Raw genomic sequence first — 21,342 nt, 5'->3', positions numbered from 1 at the left:
AACTAAGCATGTTATTGAGAATGTAAAATTTATATAAAGATATGGCTTTCAGGCAGCTGCAGAAACAAGACTCTCTAGGGCCTGCTTAATTTTTTAAAATCTAACAGCAGTATTGTAAGTGTATAGTATGCAGTAAGTACAATGTAAGTATAACAAGCAATAGAACAAAGTGGAACAATTAACTTGAAATAGTTTGGGAGAACTCCACACCTTGGGAGCATATACTCAGCATTACTTCTGACCTTGGACATTTCGGTATTGGTGGCATTGCTCTTGGGATTATTATTAGGGAAACCTGCGTTTACACAATCCCAGTTGGCAAGCTTCAACATTTCTGCCAACACATTATCCTGCACCACCAAAGCAGAACCCAGACTGACAGCCAGTAGTCATCCCACCCAGATATAAGTACCAGAGCAGTGTCATCTCTTTGGCATCAACACACCACAGTAAAGATCTAGGATTGAAAAACACTGTTTTTTTAGTGCCTATTCAAGTGGCTCGGTACTAGCACTGGCATCAGCACCTCCCTTTCTGCCCCATGTTGAAAGACATGAGAGTGCTCAGGCACAGAACTGCTCTATGCTTTCCTGCCCCTATCATGCTACCCTTCAGTCTGCCCATCCCCTCCATCCCCACAGTCTAATATGGAATCATAGAATGGTTTGGATGGGAAGGAACCTAAAAGATCCCCCCTGCCACTGGATGAGACACCACCAGCTTTGCAACCACAACACTGAGCCCTGGAGAACGTAATTGGTGACCAGCCACCAGCTGGATGTGGCACACACCCCCTTCTCTGGGTCTGATGACCCAGCCTGTTTTTTTCACTCAGCAAACAGTGCACCCAGTTTCTCCAGTATGCTGTGACATGGCATCTAAGAATTTACTGAAGTCCAGAGAGACACCATCCACCTCCCCTTAGCCACTGAGTAGGTCAGCTTGACATAGATGAGAAGGTTGGTCAATGACAAAACAGGGCTTGTGAAAGACCAGTCTTTCACAAACACATGCTGGCCCTGTGTATGCTGTGTGGGTGCTCAGTATCACATGCTCCATGACCTTCCCTAGCAACAAGACTGCCAGATCCTCCTTGTGGTCCTTTTTGTAGGTGGGCATCCCATTTGCTACCCCTCCAGCAAACTGGGACCTTTCCAGTTAACCAGGACAGCTACTAAATAATTAAAAGTGGTTTGACAAGCTATTTCACCAGCTCCATAAGTACCCTTCAGAGGTAGATTACTGCTAATTTGTCATGACTGACAATGTTAAAACATGATCTCTTGATGCTGCAAATTGGAATTTTTTATTCTCACAGAATTTGTTAGGCTTTTTAAAAAGTCTTACATACTGGAAATAACTACAAGTTACTATTTACTTTCCAGAACACCATTAGAGATATGTAACATCACAGGTAAGGCTCTGGGTGACTAAATTTAAAGGTTTAGACCTCCAATACCAACACGATACTTAGGTGACTCTGGGGGATATCAGCACTGCTGGAGCTTTGCAGTTGTGATTAAACTGAAGCTGCTCTTCCTGTAGGGACTTGTCACATGAACTCAGTGACTTTTCAATCATGCTGGCTGCATCTGCTTAGCACTGACATTGCTAGCCTCTAGCTTGTGGTCTAGGTTACTATCTAGATTAGGTATCTGCCTACTTTACCTTAAGAGATAAATCTCACCTTGAACTCTCAAAGACAGTCTAAGCTTAAGTGCATAAATGTATGCCAGTTTGTAACTTAGAAGCAGCTGTCTTAATTCAGAAAGCTATTTCAAAATACTTAATGCTCAAGAAAAAAAATACAGGTTAAATGTAGACAACAAAATTTTGAGTTCATTTAGAAAAACAGTTTTAGTTTCAAGAACAGCATAACATTTTCACTTGGCTTAAATTGACATGCTGCTGCATTTTAAACTGCCAGTGTGTTGAGACACATCCCCTACAGGAGCAGTGCAAATTAGGACAGTAAGGACACAAGTCTATTTCAGAATTAAACAATCTGGTACCATAAAGAATGAAGAGAGTGAAGGATAGAATTGCTAGATCATCACTACAAACAATTTAAGCGAACTTTTATTGAAGCGTTAAGTTGTGGTACAGATATTTTTAAATGATCAAAGTCTAACACCACAGAAATTATAAACACCATACTCCCCCCATCCTGATCACCCAGATAGTTCAATAACCCATTCAACAGCTTTCATTTTCATAGACGAGGCTTATGCTTCTTTTTGTAAGACGCATTCTTTCAGTATTACTCAAAAAGGGATCTTCAGTCTACTTAAAGGACCTCAAGCCAAAAAAAGTCAGAACAATTGGGACAATGCAAGAACAAAAAAAACCCCATTGAAATATTGGTCCTCAATATTAACACCAAAAAGCATTAGTGCCATTTACAGCATGTAATTGATAACATTGGTAAAGAACATCAATAATGTGCTTTTAAAAAAATCAAAATGTTCCAACCACTTGATTCCTAACCAAGCAGACTTTAGTTTAGAAGCACTGAAAAAGTGCTTCATTTATAAATACAGAAGGAACAAAAGAACCATTGCATCAAACCAGGAAGAGTCAAAACATTGCAAGGACAAGAGGGGAAAAATAATCTCAATTTTGTTGTTTACATGCTGGTCTCACAGCTGTTAAAATCCCAGTATTTGCAAAGAAACAGCTGAAAGTGTGCCAACCTTTCAAAGCCTGCATTTTAGTCAATATTCATTAAAGTGACTTTGAATTACACTCTTATTCATGCTCCATGAATAGCATTCTTCTTCACTTCTGTCCAGGTGTCCCAGACAGTTCTTTTTCTATACCCTCACTTAATGCCCTCAAGTCACAGTAAGAGGAACCACCTTAGCAGTTAGGAGGAAAAAATAGATGAAGTCACAACAATCAAGTACAACATAAGTCACATGCACAACAATGTCACAGGACTGTCACAAGACAGAGGCATTAGCTTTGCTTGGAACGACAAAATGAAGTGACACTGGACCAGTTTAGAAGCACTCTTTACAGTCCAAAGTGGCAGGTCACAAGTTTTACTGAGAATAATCCAAACCAATAAATGCACTCAAGACTGGCAAATTCAACTGCTCCACTAGCCCTACCTGCCAGGGGCTCAGGAGCACCAGCTTCCTGTTCTGACATAACAGGTGATTAGGACAGAAAATGCCTGCTGCCAATATCAACTTGCACTTTACAAAGCTGTCACACAATTATGCCAAAGCACTTGAAGCCTGGCTCAGCCCTTCCCCTATCAAGTCTTGGACCTTCATCAAATTCTGCCATTGTGTGGCAGTGTGACAGCTCGGGGATGTGGACAGACAAATGACCATTAAGGTGAGACAAAATTTAGCCTGCACTAGTACCGATACCCAAGTTACTAAAGGTGAAACACCGATGCATTAGCCCAGTTCTACAGGAGAGTTGAGCAAATTCCTAGAAGCTTTTTTAGAGCATGAAAAGTCAGTCTGATTTAAAAATAAATCAACCACCACCTGTAGTAGCAAAACAATTTTTAACTGTTTTAAGAACTTTCTCCAAACATGAAAGTGTTAATTAGTAATCAGTTTCATTAGAAATCATAGAAGTTCATCAAAAACTGTTTTAGACTGAAATCACAACATAGATTTAAAAAAAAAAAAAAAAAAGTGTGACAATTTAAGAGAACTGTCCCCAGTGAGTAGGTTGAGGCTGAAGTCTAATGAGGACGAAAGCCTTGTCTGTGGGGAATTTTTGGTGATACTTGGAGAAAAACTATACTGTGTGTAATTCTACCTGAATCATTTTTACAAGTGTTGTAAAGTTTCATACAGTAAGATTTTTCTACATGCACTTCAATTTCACAGCAAGAGTGGCATAGAGTACCTAAACACAGAAGAGAGCATTCATGCAAGATATCTAACTCCTTGATATAATAATGCATACAATTCAAAATGGTTATACTATGATTACACCTAGGGCTTTCCACAACTACAAGGTGGTGGGAGTGGAAAGCATGGCCCCCTGAATCATTAACTAGAAAGCAACCACCACCTTCTCTATGGGATTTCTTTTTGCGCTTTTTCTTCATTCTTAATCAACTGTGCTGTTGCTGGCGATTTTTTGTAAAACTGGTAAAAACAAAATTATAATCACTGAATTGGGCAATCTGGTGATCAAGACGTTTAAACCCCTCAATCTTCTGGGCAGAGGAAAACACTGTGCGACATTTAGAGCTCTAGAAAACAAAAAAGGGAAAGTTACTTTTAAAACTGTCATTTAGAGATGGATCAGCACACTGCATTTCATATGTTATTACTTAGCATGTTTTGAAACTCTTCCTGACAGTGGTGCAGAAAGCTCCATCCCCAAGCAGTAATTCTGCTCCCTAAACATGGTACTGCTGTTCTGTGAACAATTATGGGGGTGGAGCACCTCTCCTATGGACACAGGCTGAGAGAATTTGGGTTATTCAGCCTGGAGAAGAGAAGGCTTTGGGGAGACCTTTAAAGCACCTTCCAGTACCTGCAGGGTACTGGCAAGAGCTGGAGCAGGACTTTTTTCCAGAGCATGTAGTGGTAGAACCAGTGGTAACAGATTTAAACTGAAAGAGGGTGGATTTAAACTACCTATCAGGGGTAAAAAAAAATTCTTCATTGTGAGGGTGGCAAGACACTGGAACAGGTTGCCCTGAGAAGCTGTGGATGTCCCATCCCCTGTCAGTGTTCCAGACCAGGCTGGATGGGGCTCTGAGCAACCTGGTCTTCTGGAAAGTGTCTCTGCCCATGGCAGGGGATAGCAAATAGATGATCTTTAAGGTCCCTTCCAACCCAAATAATTTTGTGGATCTATTATTAGCTGAGAGCAAAGCTATTAAGAGCAGGTGTTCTACAACTGACAGTTGCAGGCAAATCCAGAAAAATGCCAAGGCAAGAAATTCTGCCTATACAGAACTACATAAGATGTCAGTAGAACTCTGGGACTGGGATGCTGCATCTTACTGTTTCTGAAGTCTTCTGAAGATCAGATTTAGTACATATCATAGCACAACTGAAGAGGATTTTTACTTTCCAAAGAAAATACCACTCAACTATAGAGGCAAACTCTAACCTGTTAATCTCCAGTAAAAATCTCTAGCCTTGCATCATTTGTGTCTATATGTATTTCATCAGCTGATAAGCTAATGCAAGAAAACTCACCTGATTAACAAAGAGGGTTGTCACAAATTTTCCTGGCTTGAAAACCTCTACAACTTTTCTAATCAGGTCATCGTAAGAGGTCTGACTTATGTTTGTTTCAAAACTAACATAAGAAAACTCTGGTTCTGGAGTGATGTGAATAGTCCAGTAAGTTCCCTGAAAAAAAAAAAAATAAGGTATTATTACCCCCAAATATTTATTTATTTTTATTTGCCAATGCTAATTATTAATGAGTATAAAACTTACATCTGATTTCATCCCATTCATTGAATACCCACAAGGATTGAACATTGTAGCATCAATAACAGAACCTGGTATCAGGTCACGAATTCCACTCATCTGAAACAAAGTTAAACAACTCTGTTTATCATGCATCCTTATAACATTTGTTTAGATTTACCTCAAAGGCAGAATGAACATCTATTTAGCAAAGAGGATACCAGAATTCTCCCAATTACAAGTCAGTCTGATTACATGTATCACTGCAGATGACCTTGGTTTGCATCCTGTCACTATATCAATAGCAGTGACAAGCTGCAGGCAAGCTATCACACTGCCTCTTACAGAGCCCAGCTGCACCCATGCAGGACAAGGAAACAGCTTAGAACTCCAAAACATATTTACTTTTGCTGCTGAAATGCAAAGTGGAGCTTCTCTTCAACCACTATCCACTAAGTGAAGGCTGTTTACATTTATTCCAGAGTAAGGATATACTAGTTTATACCCTAGGCAGAAGTTCAATCCCAAGCATTTTGATTTACCACACAGTACCTGAGCTACAGCCAAATCTCAATAGCAAATACAGTGTGAAAATCAAAGCCTAAGATGGAAAACAAGATGAAGTCAGTGTACTTGTCAGGAAATCTTGTTCATGCCACATGACTTACCCATCTGGATAAAGGAGCAAACCCATCAAGTTATGCTTAGACCCTAAATCTGCCCTTGCCCTCATCCAATGGCTCCCTGATTTAACCCTGATTTCGATACCTACTTAACCTTTGCTTTCTGTATCTTCAGTCTAAGCCTTACTCCTCATACTCTACATCCTTGAAAGTTACTCAAATTCTGGTTTTATTCCTACTCCTACATTCCTCAGAGTAAAAGCTTCTCATCACCCAAATCACTGCTTATTGCAGTTTTCACTGAAGGAAGGGCATCGAAAACAAGAAGTTATATTCCCCAAAATACTCTTAAATCCATTTTCCTCCCAAAGTATTAACCTGACACTTTCTACCACATCTCTCCTACCACAAAATAAACCTCGTATTAAGCGTTAAGTGAAGGAAGCATTTTGTTGCCCAATTTCCACCATTCCCCAAACTGCTGATTTTTCAAGCAAACATACACGAGTGACATCATTTGCAGTAACACCATCTTTCATGTAGAACTGGTCCATAACTACTGGGTCAAGCTCACTCATCAGAATTTCCAGTGTCTGATCAGGCTGATTGGATATCCGACTCTCTGGGAAATCCAGGGTGTACAGGTACCTACAAAAAGCACAAACCAAATATGTAACACATATTGACAGCACCAAGTTCTACTGTAAAGACTTCAAACTCTTCACATACATACCAGCAATCAGAGTTCATACGCCCCATGCAATAAGCTGCTCCATCTAGATAAGACAAAAAGCCTCCAGTTAACATACCACATTTATGAACATTTATGTAAAATATTATATTTATTTCTATTTAAAGACAGGGGCCTTTCACAGAACCCTATGAAGTTCACTGATGCAGTCAGCAGCTGTATCAAATAAACAGGCATTTAACTTCAGGGATACAAAGTTAATAACCAGAAAAGCAAGCTTCCTCAGAAATGGGTCTGGACACCCCAGCTAAGCAACTACTATCAGGAAATTGATATTACAGTATAGGTATGCACAGAGAGAAACCCTAGTACTCTTAAAGCCTCTATTAAATGTATTTATGATTATAATTTATTTTCTAGTAACTTCGATGAGTACCACAGCTTCTGTGTTCTTTCAAAAACCTGTCACTTTAAAACTTAAGATTCTTCTTGTAGTCTTAAACTGAATTAAATGCTTAAATTCATGTTTTAGCATAGTAACTTCTCTGAAAAAAGCCCACATTTTTCTTCAGAGTATTACTTGCTTTAAATTATTATCCTAGCTTTTTAATATGGCTTTCAGAATTCTGCAGAGTGATTGGCAGTCGGAAGATGACCCCAGTTTAGACAAGGTGCTAAATGTCAAGCTTAGTGTAATTTAAATTTTGATCTTGGCAAGCTATTATCAGAAATCCAGAGAATAAGTATTTATAGCTTTTGACTTTCATGCAAGAACTGCTGTATTCTTGGCCTGGCAGCCTGTACCTATTGTACCACTCATCACTTATCATCAACCCTTCACCCAACTTTGCTGAAGTTTCACCAACTTACTCGGGAAAATTTCATTAAGAAACTCTACTTCTTCCTGGAAATTCCTATGTGGGTACTCCTGGTGGGAAGGCTTCATGAAATTCTTACGTGAATAAAAGAAGCTCTGAAAAATAAAGGTGCATCTTAGGTATTGAGTATTACCCATCCACCTTGAATCTAAGAATTTAGAAAAATGCAAGCATTTATCATGAACTTTCACAGGACCTAAGTTTTCATTGTCAAAACACTGCTACCTGTATTCCCATTTCAGAAACACAATCTTCAGTTATCCCTACTTGGATTTCTAAGCTTCAGGAGACAGCTTACTTACAAACTTGTTCTCCACTAGACAGCATGGACATAGTTACTCTTACTCAGCTCAATATAATTTGTTTGTTAGCACCTACCAAGAGACAAACAAAAGGACAACTGCTGCAGCAGAGCAATCTTACATTAGTCTTCCCATTATGGGAAGCATACATAAATGTCCAAGTTTCAGAATATTAATAAAAAGAGTACATTTGAAATAGAAGCAAAATGCTTTTTGTACATTCCAAGGAAGACTTCTGACACCTTACCTGAATTGAGTCAAACCCACTGTACTCCCTAGCAAGCTCCAACAGGGGAACCAGTGCTTGCAGTAAGAGGGTGGTACCACACGTCTTCAAAATGAAACGTCTCTTGGAGACAAACATGCTACTCTCACTGTAAAAGAGGTGTTAAGAATATATTAAGTGCTCTACATAAAACAATCCAGGAGGGAGTTGTTAGGTCTTGGTCCTTATCCCAACCAAATTCATTACTCTAAGTGAACACTCAGCATATGGCATAAACATACTTAGCAAACAGATCAAATCAATAGAATGCAGCTAACATTTGAGAGCTGTTGCCATTTCCCAAAACAAGCACCTGCTCCAAGCATGATATTACAGAGCTGTCACACTACAGGAAAAGGCACATTAGATATCCTCAAACTATCTGAGAAATACAAACATGCTGTGAAGTGGGTACATAGGCACAGCTATATGATATGCCTTATAAGTAAGATACAGAAATTAAGTATATATAAACTAAGTCAGATACTTAACTACAGCCCAGCTGAACTGGAGATAGGCATTGATATCACATCCAGAACATTTAAACACTCTAAGCAAGTATCTTTTCATCAAGTAACTGAACAATGGAGTAAAAATTAGCCTAAGTAACTCTATTTGGAATGCTGTTTACACATTCAAAATCACGGTTAAAATTCATTCAGGATGCAGTGCAATTTGTTACACTTCCCAGAATTTTGTTTTAAATATATGAAGCTTGAAGAAACAAGACTTGAACAGTTTCTTTTACCATCTTGCTCTTAGCACAACCTAGCCCTCAAGGCAGTCTTTTAGAGTACAAAAACTTCAGTATTTGTAATCTGAAGTAAACCAGAGAATGTCAAATGTGTCTGTAAAGCTCATGTACTAAAAGCAAGAAAGTATTTTGCAAGATGAAAAACACATGGCAAAAGTAGTGTCCTTACAACTAACTGCAGCACACATAACAAATTCCAGGGTTCCAGGAAAGCTACAGTTTTACAGATACCCTTAGGTCAGCTGCAAGAGTTGTTCCACTTGATTGTATTATGTGCAATTAAGGCTGATCTAACAATAAGGGTTTTTTGCTGATCTATAAGTGACACCTATAGCCTATTCTGCTGAAATAATATTGAAATTCTGTATTAGGGACACTTATTGACCCATGGATAAAATTAAGTGATGCCACCACAGCTCTGTCCATCATTCTGGTTAAAGGAAAAGAGAAACACAACTATGAAGAGATCCCTGCAAGCTGTGGCCATCAACCCAAGATTGGATTCTCAGCCAAGCAAATCACATATGACAGCTTTCACTTTTTTTCCCTCCTAGGCACTAAAAGAATGAGCCAATGCCTTACCTGAGTACATAAGCTTCCTGCTTGTCAGTTTTTGTCACACTTATGATCAAACAATGCACATTCTCCAGAAGTTTGTCCCACTCAATCCTGTGAAGAAATTACAGAAGAGCACAAGCAGCAGGTTAAACAAACCAAAGCTTGCTGGAACCCCGAGTAAAAAGCCCAAACAAGACCAGAGTCCCGAGTTAGTGGATCCGAGAGCACAAAATGGGAAGAGTTTTCATACAAGGACTGACTCTCACAATACAGTAATACTCCACTCTTTGCTTTGATGGCTCAGTAGTCCTCAAAATCTGTTACCATAATCTGCTGCATGTGGAACATCAAGCTTCTAACCAGGTGAGTCAGGATAACCTTAAATCCAGCATCCCACATGTTGGTAACTTAAGGTATGCTTTAGGTTGAACCTCTATGCACTCCTACCACAGTAGTTATTGGCAACTACTACAGCAATAAACTAGTAAGTTATCATTAAGATGTTTTAATTGATCAGCTAAGGGTCAAGTGCATAATTTAACTGAAAAGCTAAAAATATATTTCAATGGCCTGAATTCCTCTTCGACCAACCAGGATCACAGAATTCTTTCATACAGTGCAAACTGTAGCTACGGTACTAGAATTTGGTATGATGGTAGAACTTTGAGTAATATTAGTAAAAAATTGAAATAATATTCTACAAAGAGCCTGAAAAAAATAAACAAAAGTCAAGGGCTCAAATTAAGCCAAAAGGCTTTCTCAAGTACTCAAGAGAAATGACAGACTTGCAAAAAAACTACTTCAGTTGTCACTTCAGTCTACACCAGATTAGTAGAATTAAATGTAGTCAATTTTTCTATAAATAAGACAGGAACAAATACAGCTTCCTGACGTCACAAAATTGCAAGACTGCCAGCTGTCCTACTTCTCTCTGCCCACAGCATATTCCACCTGCAGGTTTGTGCTGGCTCTTGTCCTGAGAGATGTCATGATCCAAGAGATTTACTAACCCAGCATAAAACTAAGCTGCCCATCAGTAGAGCTGGAATAACTGCAGGAGCTAGGAGCACAAAAAATTTGTCAATTTTTCATCACCAAGCAAGCTCAGCTTGCCCATATAAAACTGTCAGCCTAATCCTTCTTCAGGAGGCAGACCTCTCACCCTTTACTGACACTGCAGAAGTCCTGTCTGCAGCTGTACGCCAGGACTGAGCACTCAACTGTTAATTCCACCAACACACTTTCTCTGCAGCTACCAGTGTTTTCCCTTAGAAAACTGGTCTGTTCATGAAGCTGAAGTTTCAGATTCTGTTACATGTATAATTAAAGCATCCACATATTCTTTAGCCTTTCTAAACAGTCAGCAAATACCTTAACTTCTCCCTCAATTAATTAGTTCATTCAAGAAAATGCCTTTTGAAACAAATTGAGGACTTTCCCATTTAAAGTACACCAGAATAGTAATATTTATATATATGATTAAACCAGAACACAGATTAAGAAAAACCTATCCATGGAAAAAACCCTCGCAGTCAATGCACAACTGATTAATTTAGAAATTCAGTGATATAACTGGATACTTAAAATCAAAGTAAGGTTTACCCCAGTTAGGAATCCTTGATGAAATGCTTTCCTGCAAACATAGACATGACAGCACAGACACTCAAATCTCCACATCAAATTAAAAAGGTTATTTTGAGTGCTCAGCTCAAGTCCCACACTTTACTCATCTCTATACTTATGTCATTGACTGGAGTGAGCTCTGTTCCTAAAACTCAAATGTACATGAAAATGCAAGTGGCTGCTCACCTTAAAAAGGCTGGTAAACGCAAAGAGTGAAATAGTTTGTATTATAACTATCTCTTAAATGCTCCTAGAAAAATCATACAATTTTGCTATTAAGAGTTAGAAAACTAAAGGATTTAGTTTTCTCTGGCTACAGCACACCAGCCTAAGTTGGCCAGCCACTCCTCCTGTAAATTGAACTATGTATTAGATTGTTCAAACCATTCCAGCATCCCTACTGACATCTTATCTGCCATTAAATAAACACCCAGAGTCTGACATTGCATTTGGGAAAGGTGATGAAGAGTTCTCTCATGCTGAGCTGTACTAACCCCATTTGTACGTTACTACAAATCTGATTTTGTGCTTGTCCAAGTATTAATGGTCATGTAACTATCTTAGGCTTGGCAAGAGCATACGTCTCAGCCTTCACAAGCTTCTTACCCATTCAGACAGTCAAAACCTCAGCCTTCTGCAGGCAGGTGACACTTTCTTTAGGTATCGCTGTGGTGCAGTTCTGTGCATGCATTTCAGGGAAATGTCCTTCCACACTCCAGATGCATATTAGCAGAGGAAGATGTAACAAGTTTGGTAGTTCAGTGAGGGGTTAGTACAGAACAAACGGTGCGCTATTGTGTGTTTAGTGCAAAGCCCAGAATGCAAAGAAAGTCCTGTCATGCTTGTTGGTGCTACAGCTGGTATTTTGGTACCATGGCTGAAATCCGCAGTTGCACAAGACCTTTGCATATCACAGCTTGCTCAAGTCCTCACTACCACACTACAGAAACCATAGCTAAGCACACACTAAACGCTGCAATCAGCCTTTACAGAAATAAAGGGCCAGCTCATAATTTGATCTGTCTAGAGCAGCACTAAAGAAAACCCCACAACCTTTAAAAAGGCAGGATGCTAGGCTTGCTCTAGAAGCATACATAGGCTAACAAAGGGTTGTCACATGAGGGAGAAGTTCTGCAGGGATACTGGCCTGTGTCTGCATTTTAAAGCTAAGTACAGAAAACTAAAGAAAGGCTGGATTTGATCCAACATCATCTAAACAAGATGACCTTACTATTTGGCATGTTCTATTGTTTAAAGCACAGCTAAGGAAGAACATCTGGGACTACTTTGTACCAAGTAGATTAAGTTCACTACAAGTCTAACTCATGTATTTCTTCCCTCTTTATTTTTTGATCCATATAATTGTCATTAATTCAGACAAACAATATCTACCCACACTTGAATAAAGAAACAAAATCAACCTTAAAAGTAGTATTTCAATGGTTATCACTACATGTATTGCAGCCATTCAGTAAGTCAAAATTCGCTAAGCTAGCAATTCAATTATTTGAGAACACTAATTTCATAGCTAAGTTTTAACCTGGAACCAAACCTGCAACTGAAAAAGGGCATCCAAGTAAGACTGATTCTCAATGAAGAGCCATCATGGACTTCTGCTCTTCAAAATTCCCCCTTCAACGATCAATGTGCAAGGCATTACTATTTCCTAAATTATTTCCTATAGCCAGACATCAAAACAATGCCAGTTTGGAAACTGCTTTCCCATACTCAAGCATAGTAGAATGAGAGTCACTGACACTCTCACTGGAAGCAAGTTCTGCAGCAGACGTGCAGACACTGATTTGAGATTGACTTCTCACTTATGTGAGCTCACTGACCATTTCGTTCCAAAGCTGCAAGATCCCCTTTCCAAATTTTCAAATAACTGCTACTTTTCCAGAGTCAAATTAATTTCTTCACTAGGCAAGCACAATGCACCTTCAAATGACTGTACCTTCTCAGAGAATAGCAAATGAAAATGAAATACATCTACTCAAGTGTGAAGACCTGTCCTTATTTGAATGGTAAAAAGCTATTTGTTCTACATCTGACTAGCAGAACATCCCAAAAGGAAAAAAAAAAAAAAAAAACAGAACAAGTTTAACAACTTACTCCTATACCTGTGCTGCAATATTTAGTGCCTTATCAACAGACTTACTGCCAGAGTACAAATAACTTCAATTCAAACTGCCAACCAGGTATGTCAGTAGGGAAGAGTTATTATAACTGAGAAGTAGATTAATTGTAGGAGGCATACTTCATGAATAGTCAATAGCTGCTCTCAACCAAGTTCCAAAGCATCATATCTGCTCTTTTATTTCAGAAGGAAGTTTTCCTTGATAGATAAAACCATGCTTTTGGCCTCTTCTGAGCCTTTGCCTTCAGGGGTAAAATGCATTCTTTAACGAGAGTCAAGCATACCAGGCACAATACTGCTGTTTCAGGCCAACTGGGAATGTGCTAACAGCAATTTGAAGAGATTAAGAACTACATCAAGAACTCATTCCTATCAGTTACCAACAGCCTCCTCAAGCACACCACCCTGCCACCCCAGTAACAGGAACTTGCTAAGGCAGCCAGACAGCACTGTGAAGAAAAGCAGTATTGCAGTAGGGCAGGAATTCTTAGGAAATAAATCATATGGAACTCCTAAAGACAGCTTAAGCTATATACATATTCTTGCATAGCTTTTCATTAGAACAGAATAGCTGACAATTCTACAGTACCATCAGTAAAACGCCTTTTAATCTTGACTATGTAAGACCTTGTTCTAATGTCAAGCATTCAACTGCAGAACAATCTTTTATCCCCTCACCTGTTACCTACTAAGTGTTTTTTAGGAGCCACATAGGTATCAGTTACCTCATTAGCAGGTTAAATAGGCAAATTCCTACCAACACCATGATCCAGACAGCCTAAAACTCTGCCTAAACAGAGGAGATACAGCCAAAACACACAAAAGCTGGCTACATATGAGTGCCAGCAAAGCTGGAACATTGCTTTCAAGCATCCCAAAACAGGCAGGAACAGTACAAACCACACAAAAGTCATGAGTATTTTAAAGCACCTCTCAGCATCTCACGTATTTCTCTACAGACAGCTGCACATGAATTACCTCCTCTTAGAAATATAACATAATTTTTAAATTGCTGTTTAAAATAGGTTACCTTGAACCACTTACACAGCCTGAGATTAGGCTAAGGCCCTTGCAACTCGATAAGTTTACATAGGCACTATCTGAGGGGTGCACAAAAGTGTCACACCCTCTATATGCTCTGAGCACAGATATACAGAAAGACTGTCCACATCTCCCTTATCTTAAACCTAAGAAGCCTTCCAGGGTCATGGACTTAATCTTGAGAGACAGGCACCTGGGAGGAAAATTGCATCCACATTGAAGGTGATTCTATGCAGTACTGCTCACAAAATCCTCCTTACCTAGAAAGTCCCAAGCCAACTACTTAAGAGTGTCACTCCCAAATGAAGCCAAGATATTTCAGCAACAGCACAAAGATGGCCACAGCTGGGGCTTTGAAGGCTGCATATTTCTCCTCCTCCGCTATTGCAATTACATGGAATGGGGACTCCATCCTTTACATCTAAAGACACTCAAGAGTTATTCCAAAGTCTCTCATATCCAAAGACATTCAAGCTGTTTAAGCATGAGCCTCAGAAGGCACAGCAGGACTTACAAGCAGCATTCAACATCTGAGTGTAATTTTCTCCAGAAGGAACACACTGTAAGGCAGCAAGTATCTACCAAAAGCCCCAAGTCTTCCCATTCTCCTGGCTGAGCAAACAACCATTAGGAAAGCCCTTTGAGGAATAGACCAATAGCTGCTTATTTATTTTCTACAGAGTCTCACTAAGAGCCCACACCTTTGCCAGACAGTGACTACCCAAATGCTTCAGCACTTTAAATAAGGTAGGAAAATGTCAGAAAGTCTTCAACACAAGTCTTCACTTCCTGCGAGCAGTATCAGAATCAGCAGAAGTGAGAATAAAAGGGCTTGTTTCCGTTGCATGAAACCATTCTTTAGTTACAAGAAAACATTTTACCAGTAATTCTGAACCAGATCTAAAATCTAATTGATTAATATCCATTCTGATAAGGGGAAGATTGCACTCTTACATAAGGTTTTCCAGATAAACTTGCATTGCCCACAAAAAAAGCTCCACAAGTGCACACAGAAACCCTTATCTTAGCACAGCCCTGCTTTCTTTCCAGAGTCCCTTCAGTTTTGTTCCAAAGCACTGCAGGAGTAGGAGCAGGGCAGGGCTCATGGCCAGCTTCCTTGCACCTTCAGTGTTTGAGGAAATAGCAGGTAAAAGTGCTCAGGACTGGGGGGAAGGGGCAGAGGTGCAGCAGCACTGCAGCAGTGAGCAGGTTCAGGCTACAGGGTGCAGCACACAGCAAGAATTTACTGGACTCCTATCAAATCCTTGAGTGTCTCAGTGCCTGTGAGCCTTGGTGTAGCACAGGATCAGAATGTTGTATCAGTTTCACCCCATACTGCTCATTGCTGCAGTTTTCTCCAGCTCGTGTCTCCATGTAATATAGACAAATAGGAAGCAGATTAAAAGTCCATAAATAGGCTCAATTTTAGAGTATTCCTCAGGGTTGAATGCTTGAGATATGAGCTTTTAACACTGTCATAACTTATTTATTGTTTAAAACTCCTGTACATTCAAGATCCTGATAGCCCTTCAAATGGAAAATGCATAGCTGCACATCATGTGAAGGAATAAACAGCTTATTTTACTGTGGGGATACCGAATGCACTACATAGTCACCATGGAAATTCAGGGCTTGAAGCAAGTTCATGTTTTTAGCAAACCCTCTGTTTTCCATACATAGTCTAAAGCTTTTTTTTAAAGAAAATATAATGCTTTACAAAGCATGGTGAGAACAAGCAATAAAATTAAAGCAAATTATTTTGAGACCACAAAAAACATTAATTTCATTTCACTACTGGATATAAGCAGGGTAGGCATATGGAGATGCTTGCCAGTAACTATTTCAACCACAAGACATTTCTGCATAATTCGTTAACAAGTCAGCAAAAACACCCCAAAACTTAACAACCAAGTAAAGCTGAAATTCCATCCTTTTTAGTTGGGATCTTTATTGAATGTATTAAAATGACAAAGATCTTTTCAGAAACACATTACACATAATCCAAACTTTTATCCAGAAAGCAGACTTGCCCATAGGAGGGAAAAAATGTGGAAAAGAGGTCTTAATTGCATCAGCTCAAGAACTTTCTTGCTGATTATATCCAGCAAAGACTTTAAAATATTTAATCCCTAACAAGCACGCACAACATGGAAATTTTTAGCTTTGAACACCAGCTTAGTCATTCAGTAGATGAATGGTTCACATTTCACTACTAAGCAGGTATTACAATACAAAAGGCAAGCTCAACTGGTTTGCAACTTGATTCTAATTTAGCTATTGTTATACAGTTTCAGCTTTGATTTCAGGTTCTGCTCAACATAAACTAGCACAATCAATCACCTTTGTAGAATTAGCATAGCAGGATACATTGTACTCAGGACTTTTATTTGCATCTATCAGCTGTAACAGGTAATTGAATTCTGACAGTTTTCCAAAAGAAAATGTTCACACAAGGTCATTTCATACTAGAAACACTTTCAGACACATCACGGCTTCCTACCAAAAAAGTAAGCACCTTAGATTAACATGCCATATTAAGAGCCAATTAACACAGAAGTCTTCAAAGCCTGCTCACAGCACTGACACTGTGTTAAAGACCGCACGTTCAACAGTTAACAGTTTTCATCCACTCTATTAAAACTTTACAGCCTTATCTAAACCACACAAAGGAACTACCCTAGCACCCACATTGCAATTACATTAAATGCTCTGGGTTTAAAAGTTTGAAGTTTTGCAAACACGAGTCTGAGCTGACAAATGGAACACCAGAGAGCATGAATGTGCCAGCGAGGAAAGCATTTGCAGAATGCCATCTCTAAACTACATCTGCATATTAGCACAAAGTCAAACGAGTACTTTCAGAATCTTTCACATTTTAAGTCAAAGACTACAGGACTCCTCCAACACCTAAGTAGCTCACATAATCTGCAAATATTTCAGCTAGGATTTTCCTTCCAGGATTGCCTGGACATTACCTATACCAGCTGTTACCCTGTACCTGTTACACCAGTAAGCCTCAAAGAGCTATAAAATCACATTTGATGATTTTCATGTTAAGTATATTATTCGGAAGGGTCTAAATAGCTCCACAAGTCAAAGTTACACAGATTACCTCAACAACCAACAGATCAGAGGTAAAAATGTGTTCTGCAGTGCTTCTGGTACAGCTTCCACTAACCATGAGCATTCAGACACGCACACACGGGCTATTCATTACTTTTAAAAGAAGGCAGTTATCTGCTCACTGACAATTCAGATTTGTGAATAGCCAATTCTACCATTATATACACATGGGAAATTTCCTGAGAAATACCAAAACAAAGGAAAAGCCAAATAGGATACATCGCTGAATGAAGATCATTAGCATATTCCAAATATTAAATACACTATGACAAGCTCTCTTGCTCAAACTCTGACAAGAGACCATCGGGTAACAGTGATATGCACAAGCAGATCTGAATACACCGAGAGCCTCCAGCAACCAACTGAACCTGAAAAGGTGAACAGCTGACCATACCGAAGGTGAACTACTCACATGAGTATATCCTTCAGATTTGCCCTGTTTGCTTAGGACAAGCCTACCTTGTCCAACTATGTCAGCTGATCCCACCTATATGCCATTTTTATTGTCACTGCAAGCTTGTCCATAGTTCTGCAGATTTTACTTTGTACTTCAAGCTCACAGCTACCATTTTCTGACACTTCCAGAACACTATTTTTTGTGGATGTACAGCTGAACCCTCACAGTCAGAAGTCTAAGTATTCCATAGACTCCTAGAATGGTCTGGACTGGAAGGGGCCTTAAAGATCACCTAGCTCCAGCGCTTCTACACCGTCCTCCTCCAAACCACAGCACTGGCAATCTGCAGTCCAGTACATGCCCAGCGCGGCTCCAGAGCCGCCCCGTGTGCCGGCCGGCTCCTGCGCTAACAAAGGCGGCGCGGCGCGCTCCTGGGCGGCGGGCGGGGAGCGGCGGGCGCCGGTGCCGAACACGTGCGCCGGGAGCGGAGCGGGCCCCGGGCCTTCCTTCCCCCGCCGCAGGCGGCGCCGAGCGCGGCGCCAGCGCATTCCCCACATGCCCATTGGGTGACGGGCGCGGCCCGGCCCTCCGCGGCATCCCGCTCCCATTGGCCTCGGCTCCTCAATGGGGGAGAGCGACGGGAGCGGCGGCGCGGCCCGGGAGCGCGGCCAGGACACTCACGTGTAAACCGCGGCTCCAGCCACACTTCTGCTAGGGGAGGAGGGGGCACTCCATTCCCCGCGCCTCCCTCGCTCCGGTGCCCATCGCACCGCCGGGAGGCACGGGAAGGGTCCCGGGTGCCGCCTGCTTCTCTCGGCGAGAAACGCTCTGTGGACCTGTCCGGCTACGCAGTGCCGGAGGTCGCCGCCACACCGGCCACGTGAGAGGAAACCATCAACCTTCGCCACGACAGCCACAGGGATCTCCCTTTGCAGCTCGCACTAACGGGGAGGGAGATTCCTGAGCCCCCGCTCTGCGGGCAGGGATTTCCCGAGCCGTCTCATCCCGAAAGCGGCCGTAGGAGCGGGACGAGCCGCCGCAGAGCGGTGGGCGCCGCTGCCGTGCCCCGGCCGCCAGCAGCACTGCGACACCGCGCCCGCTCCCGCCGCGGCTCCCGTGCTCCGGCCGGCGGCACACGCCCGGCTCCCGCTGCGCCCCGCCGCCGCCACATGCTGCCAGCGGGAACCGCGCGGGGCTGCACGAGGTGGCGGCGCGGAATGGCTTCCGTCCCCGGCACCGCCACCTCCCGCCCGCCGCGCCGAGGGGAGCCTCCCCGCCCGGGGGGTCTCTGGAGGGCGGCGGAAGGTCATCCCTAGCGGGGAGATGCCGGGGCTGTCACCGGGGGAGCGGGAAGGCGGTGGGAGCCCAGCCCCCACCGACGGCCACCCCGGAACCTGCCTTCGCCCGGCGCGGCCGCCATCGCCCCCCAAGGCGCCGCCACACCCGGGCGATTTAGGGACCCTCCCGCGCCGCCGGCCGCCCGCCACGGGCAGCGCTGCCCCTGCCACCGCCTCTCCCCGCTCCCACCCCACCCCGCCCCGGCCGTTCGCGGACCTGGGTATGGTGCGGAGGTCGCCGGACCCCTTGCTCTGGTGCGGCTCCTGCTGCGCGGGCTGCTGCCGGGCGAACCACACCTCCAACAGCTTCTCGGTCCCTTCGAAGAAGTGTGCACCGCTCTCCTTCATGGTGAGACAACTCGGCAACCAACAACCACAGAAATTAAACGACAACCAAACTGCCGCCCCCGGCCGCCACCGTTCGCTGCTGCTGCACGGGCCGCGCTGCTGCCGCCGCCGGGTCCCAGTCCGTCCTGGGCGGGTTTCACCTTCTGGGGGATTTGTGTAATATTAATTAAAAAAAAAAATAGAGGAATAAGTAGAAGAAGGAAGGGTATTTTTTTTAAACGGGTGAAAACCACCCGGAGTGCGCGGCGGCGGATGCGGCGTGAGCGTGTGTGAGCGGGTTACAGTCCGAGCGGGGGTGCAGGCGGGCGATGCGGTTCGGTTCCTTGTAGTCCGTGTGTTCCCCTGTTACAGAGAAGAGCGTTGAGCGAGCGCTAGCTAATGTCGCCGGCCATACTGTGTAAGCGAGAAGCCAGTGCGCACGCAGCCGCCTTTATAGTCCCGCAGGTATCCGCATCACGCCGGACCGCGCTGCACACTGGTCGGCCGCCGCTCCGGCCCGCCCTTCCCCGCTTCCCATAGGGTGGCGCCGACGCCCGTCGAGGCATATGCCGGTTGCTCGGGCCCCTCCCGCTGCAGCCCTCCCGCCCGCCGGCCCGCAGGGAGCGGGAGATGGAGCGCGGGCGGCGGCGGGGCCGGGGCAGCGCTCGGGGCCGCGGTGTGCTGGCCGCACCGGGAGCGGACCGCGCCGCCCCTAACGTGTGTGGGAAGCACGGGCTGTGGTCGGCAGGGAGCCGTGCCACGGGAAGCAGGGCTGAACGTGGCCTAGAGACGGCGGGGGAGCATCCCCCGAAACCATTCGGCGCGTAGCGAGGGGCGAGCCCGAGAATTCCAGCTCTTCCGAGGCCGCGGCGGGAGCGCTGCGCCCGCACCCGGCGCTCCTTCCCTCTGCGCCCGCCGTAAGGCGCTTCCCTCGCTCGTTAGGGGAGCTCAGCCGAGCGTTCAGCCGTAGTTCCCGTTCCCTTTGCCCCTTCCAGGATCCCAGTGTGTGACCGAGAAATGGGGAGTGACTGGTACGCGGGTGCGTGGCACAAGGAGCGAGTGACCGGGCAGGGCATGTGCCTCTGTGGGCTCACACTGGAGGGACCGCGGATCCGTGTGCGCGGGTCATTACTCGATAACCTGCGACTCCTTTATTCTACTATTTAGAAGAAATTGTTGAAAACCACATAGATCAACGGTCGCCTATAGCATTTTTTAACGATACTATAGCACATTATAAACTCAGTGTTGCAATACTCCGCAGTCTGAGGAAAGGCTCGCAACTGACCAAATGGACAGAAAACCCCGTCTTCCCCGATGAGCCTGCGGTGCTTGCACTACATGGGACAGGCAGCAGCAGATGGCTGGGGACAGATGAATGAGTCCCTACTAGGAGACAGTATCGGACGGCATAATAGGCAGTGGGCTCTGTCCACCAGCGGAGGAGTGAGTCACTGAGCCAGTGAGTCATTGCCAAGGCAGCTGGACGTGAATCATTCCCTAGGTAGCTGGTTGCCGCTGTATGCTCCCATGGCGCAGCCTTAATAGCTGGCACAGAATCATGTTCTCCAGTGCTGGGGCTTCACTGGTTTTCATTAACCTAGTGTGAGTTGTGACAACTCTGAATAAAAAGGTTTTCCTTTCTCAGCCGTTTGTCTGTACCTCCATGCTGCTTCCTTCCTTGTGCCGGTACAAGCACTTGCATGGTTGTGTAGTGGACTGCATCAAATTTAATGCTGACTACTTAGTTTTAATGATGGTTAATCGTTTTTAATTGTGATCAGCTGTAATTGGCATCAGTTTCCCAGGCCAGTTCATGTCTCAGCTACACAGATGCTCGTATTGGTATAAATAAGAAGCTGTGCTTGGGCATGCACATGA

The 21,342-nt window shown here is 43.3% G+C and overlaps 1 protein-coding gene across 3 annotated transcripts in view; it reads right to left on the bottom strand.

Moving 5' to 3' along the window:
• AMD1 (adenosylmethionine decarboxylase 1) overlaps nucleotides 1-19,887 on the bottom strand; it is a 34,455-nt gene extending 14,568 nt beyond the window's left edge. For 2 of the 3 annotated variants that reach the window (XR_014953711.1, XM_021555519.4), the window contains exons 1-8: nucleotides 19,352-19,887; nucleotides 9,501-9,587; nucleotides 8,147-8,273; nucleotides 7,590-7,692; nucleotides 6,762-6,804; nucleotides 6,532-6,676; nucleotides 5,433-5,525; nucleotides 5,187-5,342 (exon numbers count right to left, since the gene is read on the bottom strand). Coding sequence is in view for 2 of the 3 variants with exons in the window: in XM_021555519.4 (XP_021411194.3) it covers nucleotides 5,187-5,342; nucleotides 5,433-5,525; nucleotides 6,532-6,676; nucleotides 6,762-6,804; nucleotides 7,590-7,692; nucleotides 8,147-8,273; nucleotides 9,501-9,587; nucleotides 19,352-19,482 (885 nt within the window). In the remaining variant the exon portion in view is untranslated. Of the gene's footprint in view, nucleotides 1-2,061; nucleotides 4,226-5,186; nucleotides 5,343-5,432; nucleotides 5,526-6,531; nucleotides 6,677-6,761; nucleotides 6,805-7,589; nucleotides 7,693-8,146; nucleotides 8,274-9,500; nucleotides 9,588-19,351 lie in introns of those variants that run through there. The other variant, XM_021555518.4, reaches the window with a different exon arrangement.
• Between the last annotated feature and the right edge of the window lie 1,455 nt (nucleotides 19,888-21,342).

This window comes from Lonchura striata, chromosome 3 (genome assembly GCF_050655825.1).
Source record: "Lonchura striata isolate lonStrDom1 chromosome 3, ASM5065582v1, whole genome shotgun sequence".
NCBI classification, from domain to species: domain Eukaryota; kingdom Metazoa; phylum Chordata; class Aves; order Passeriformes; family Estrildidae; genus Lonchura; species Lonchura striata.
This window is presented reverse-complemented; position numbering and strand designations above follow the sequence as displayed.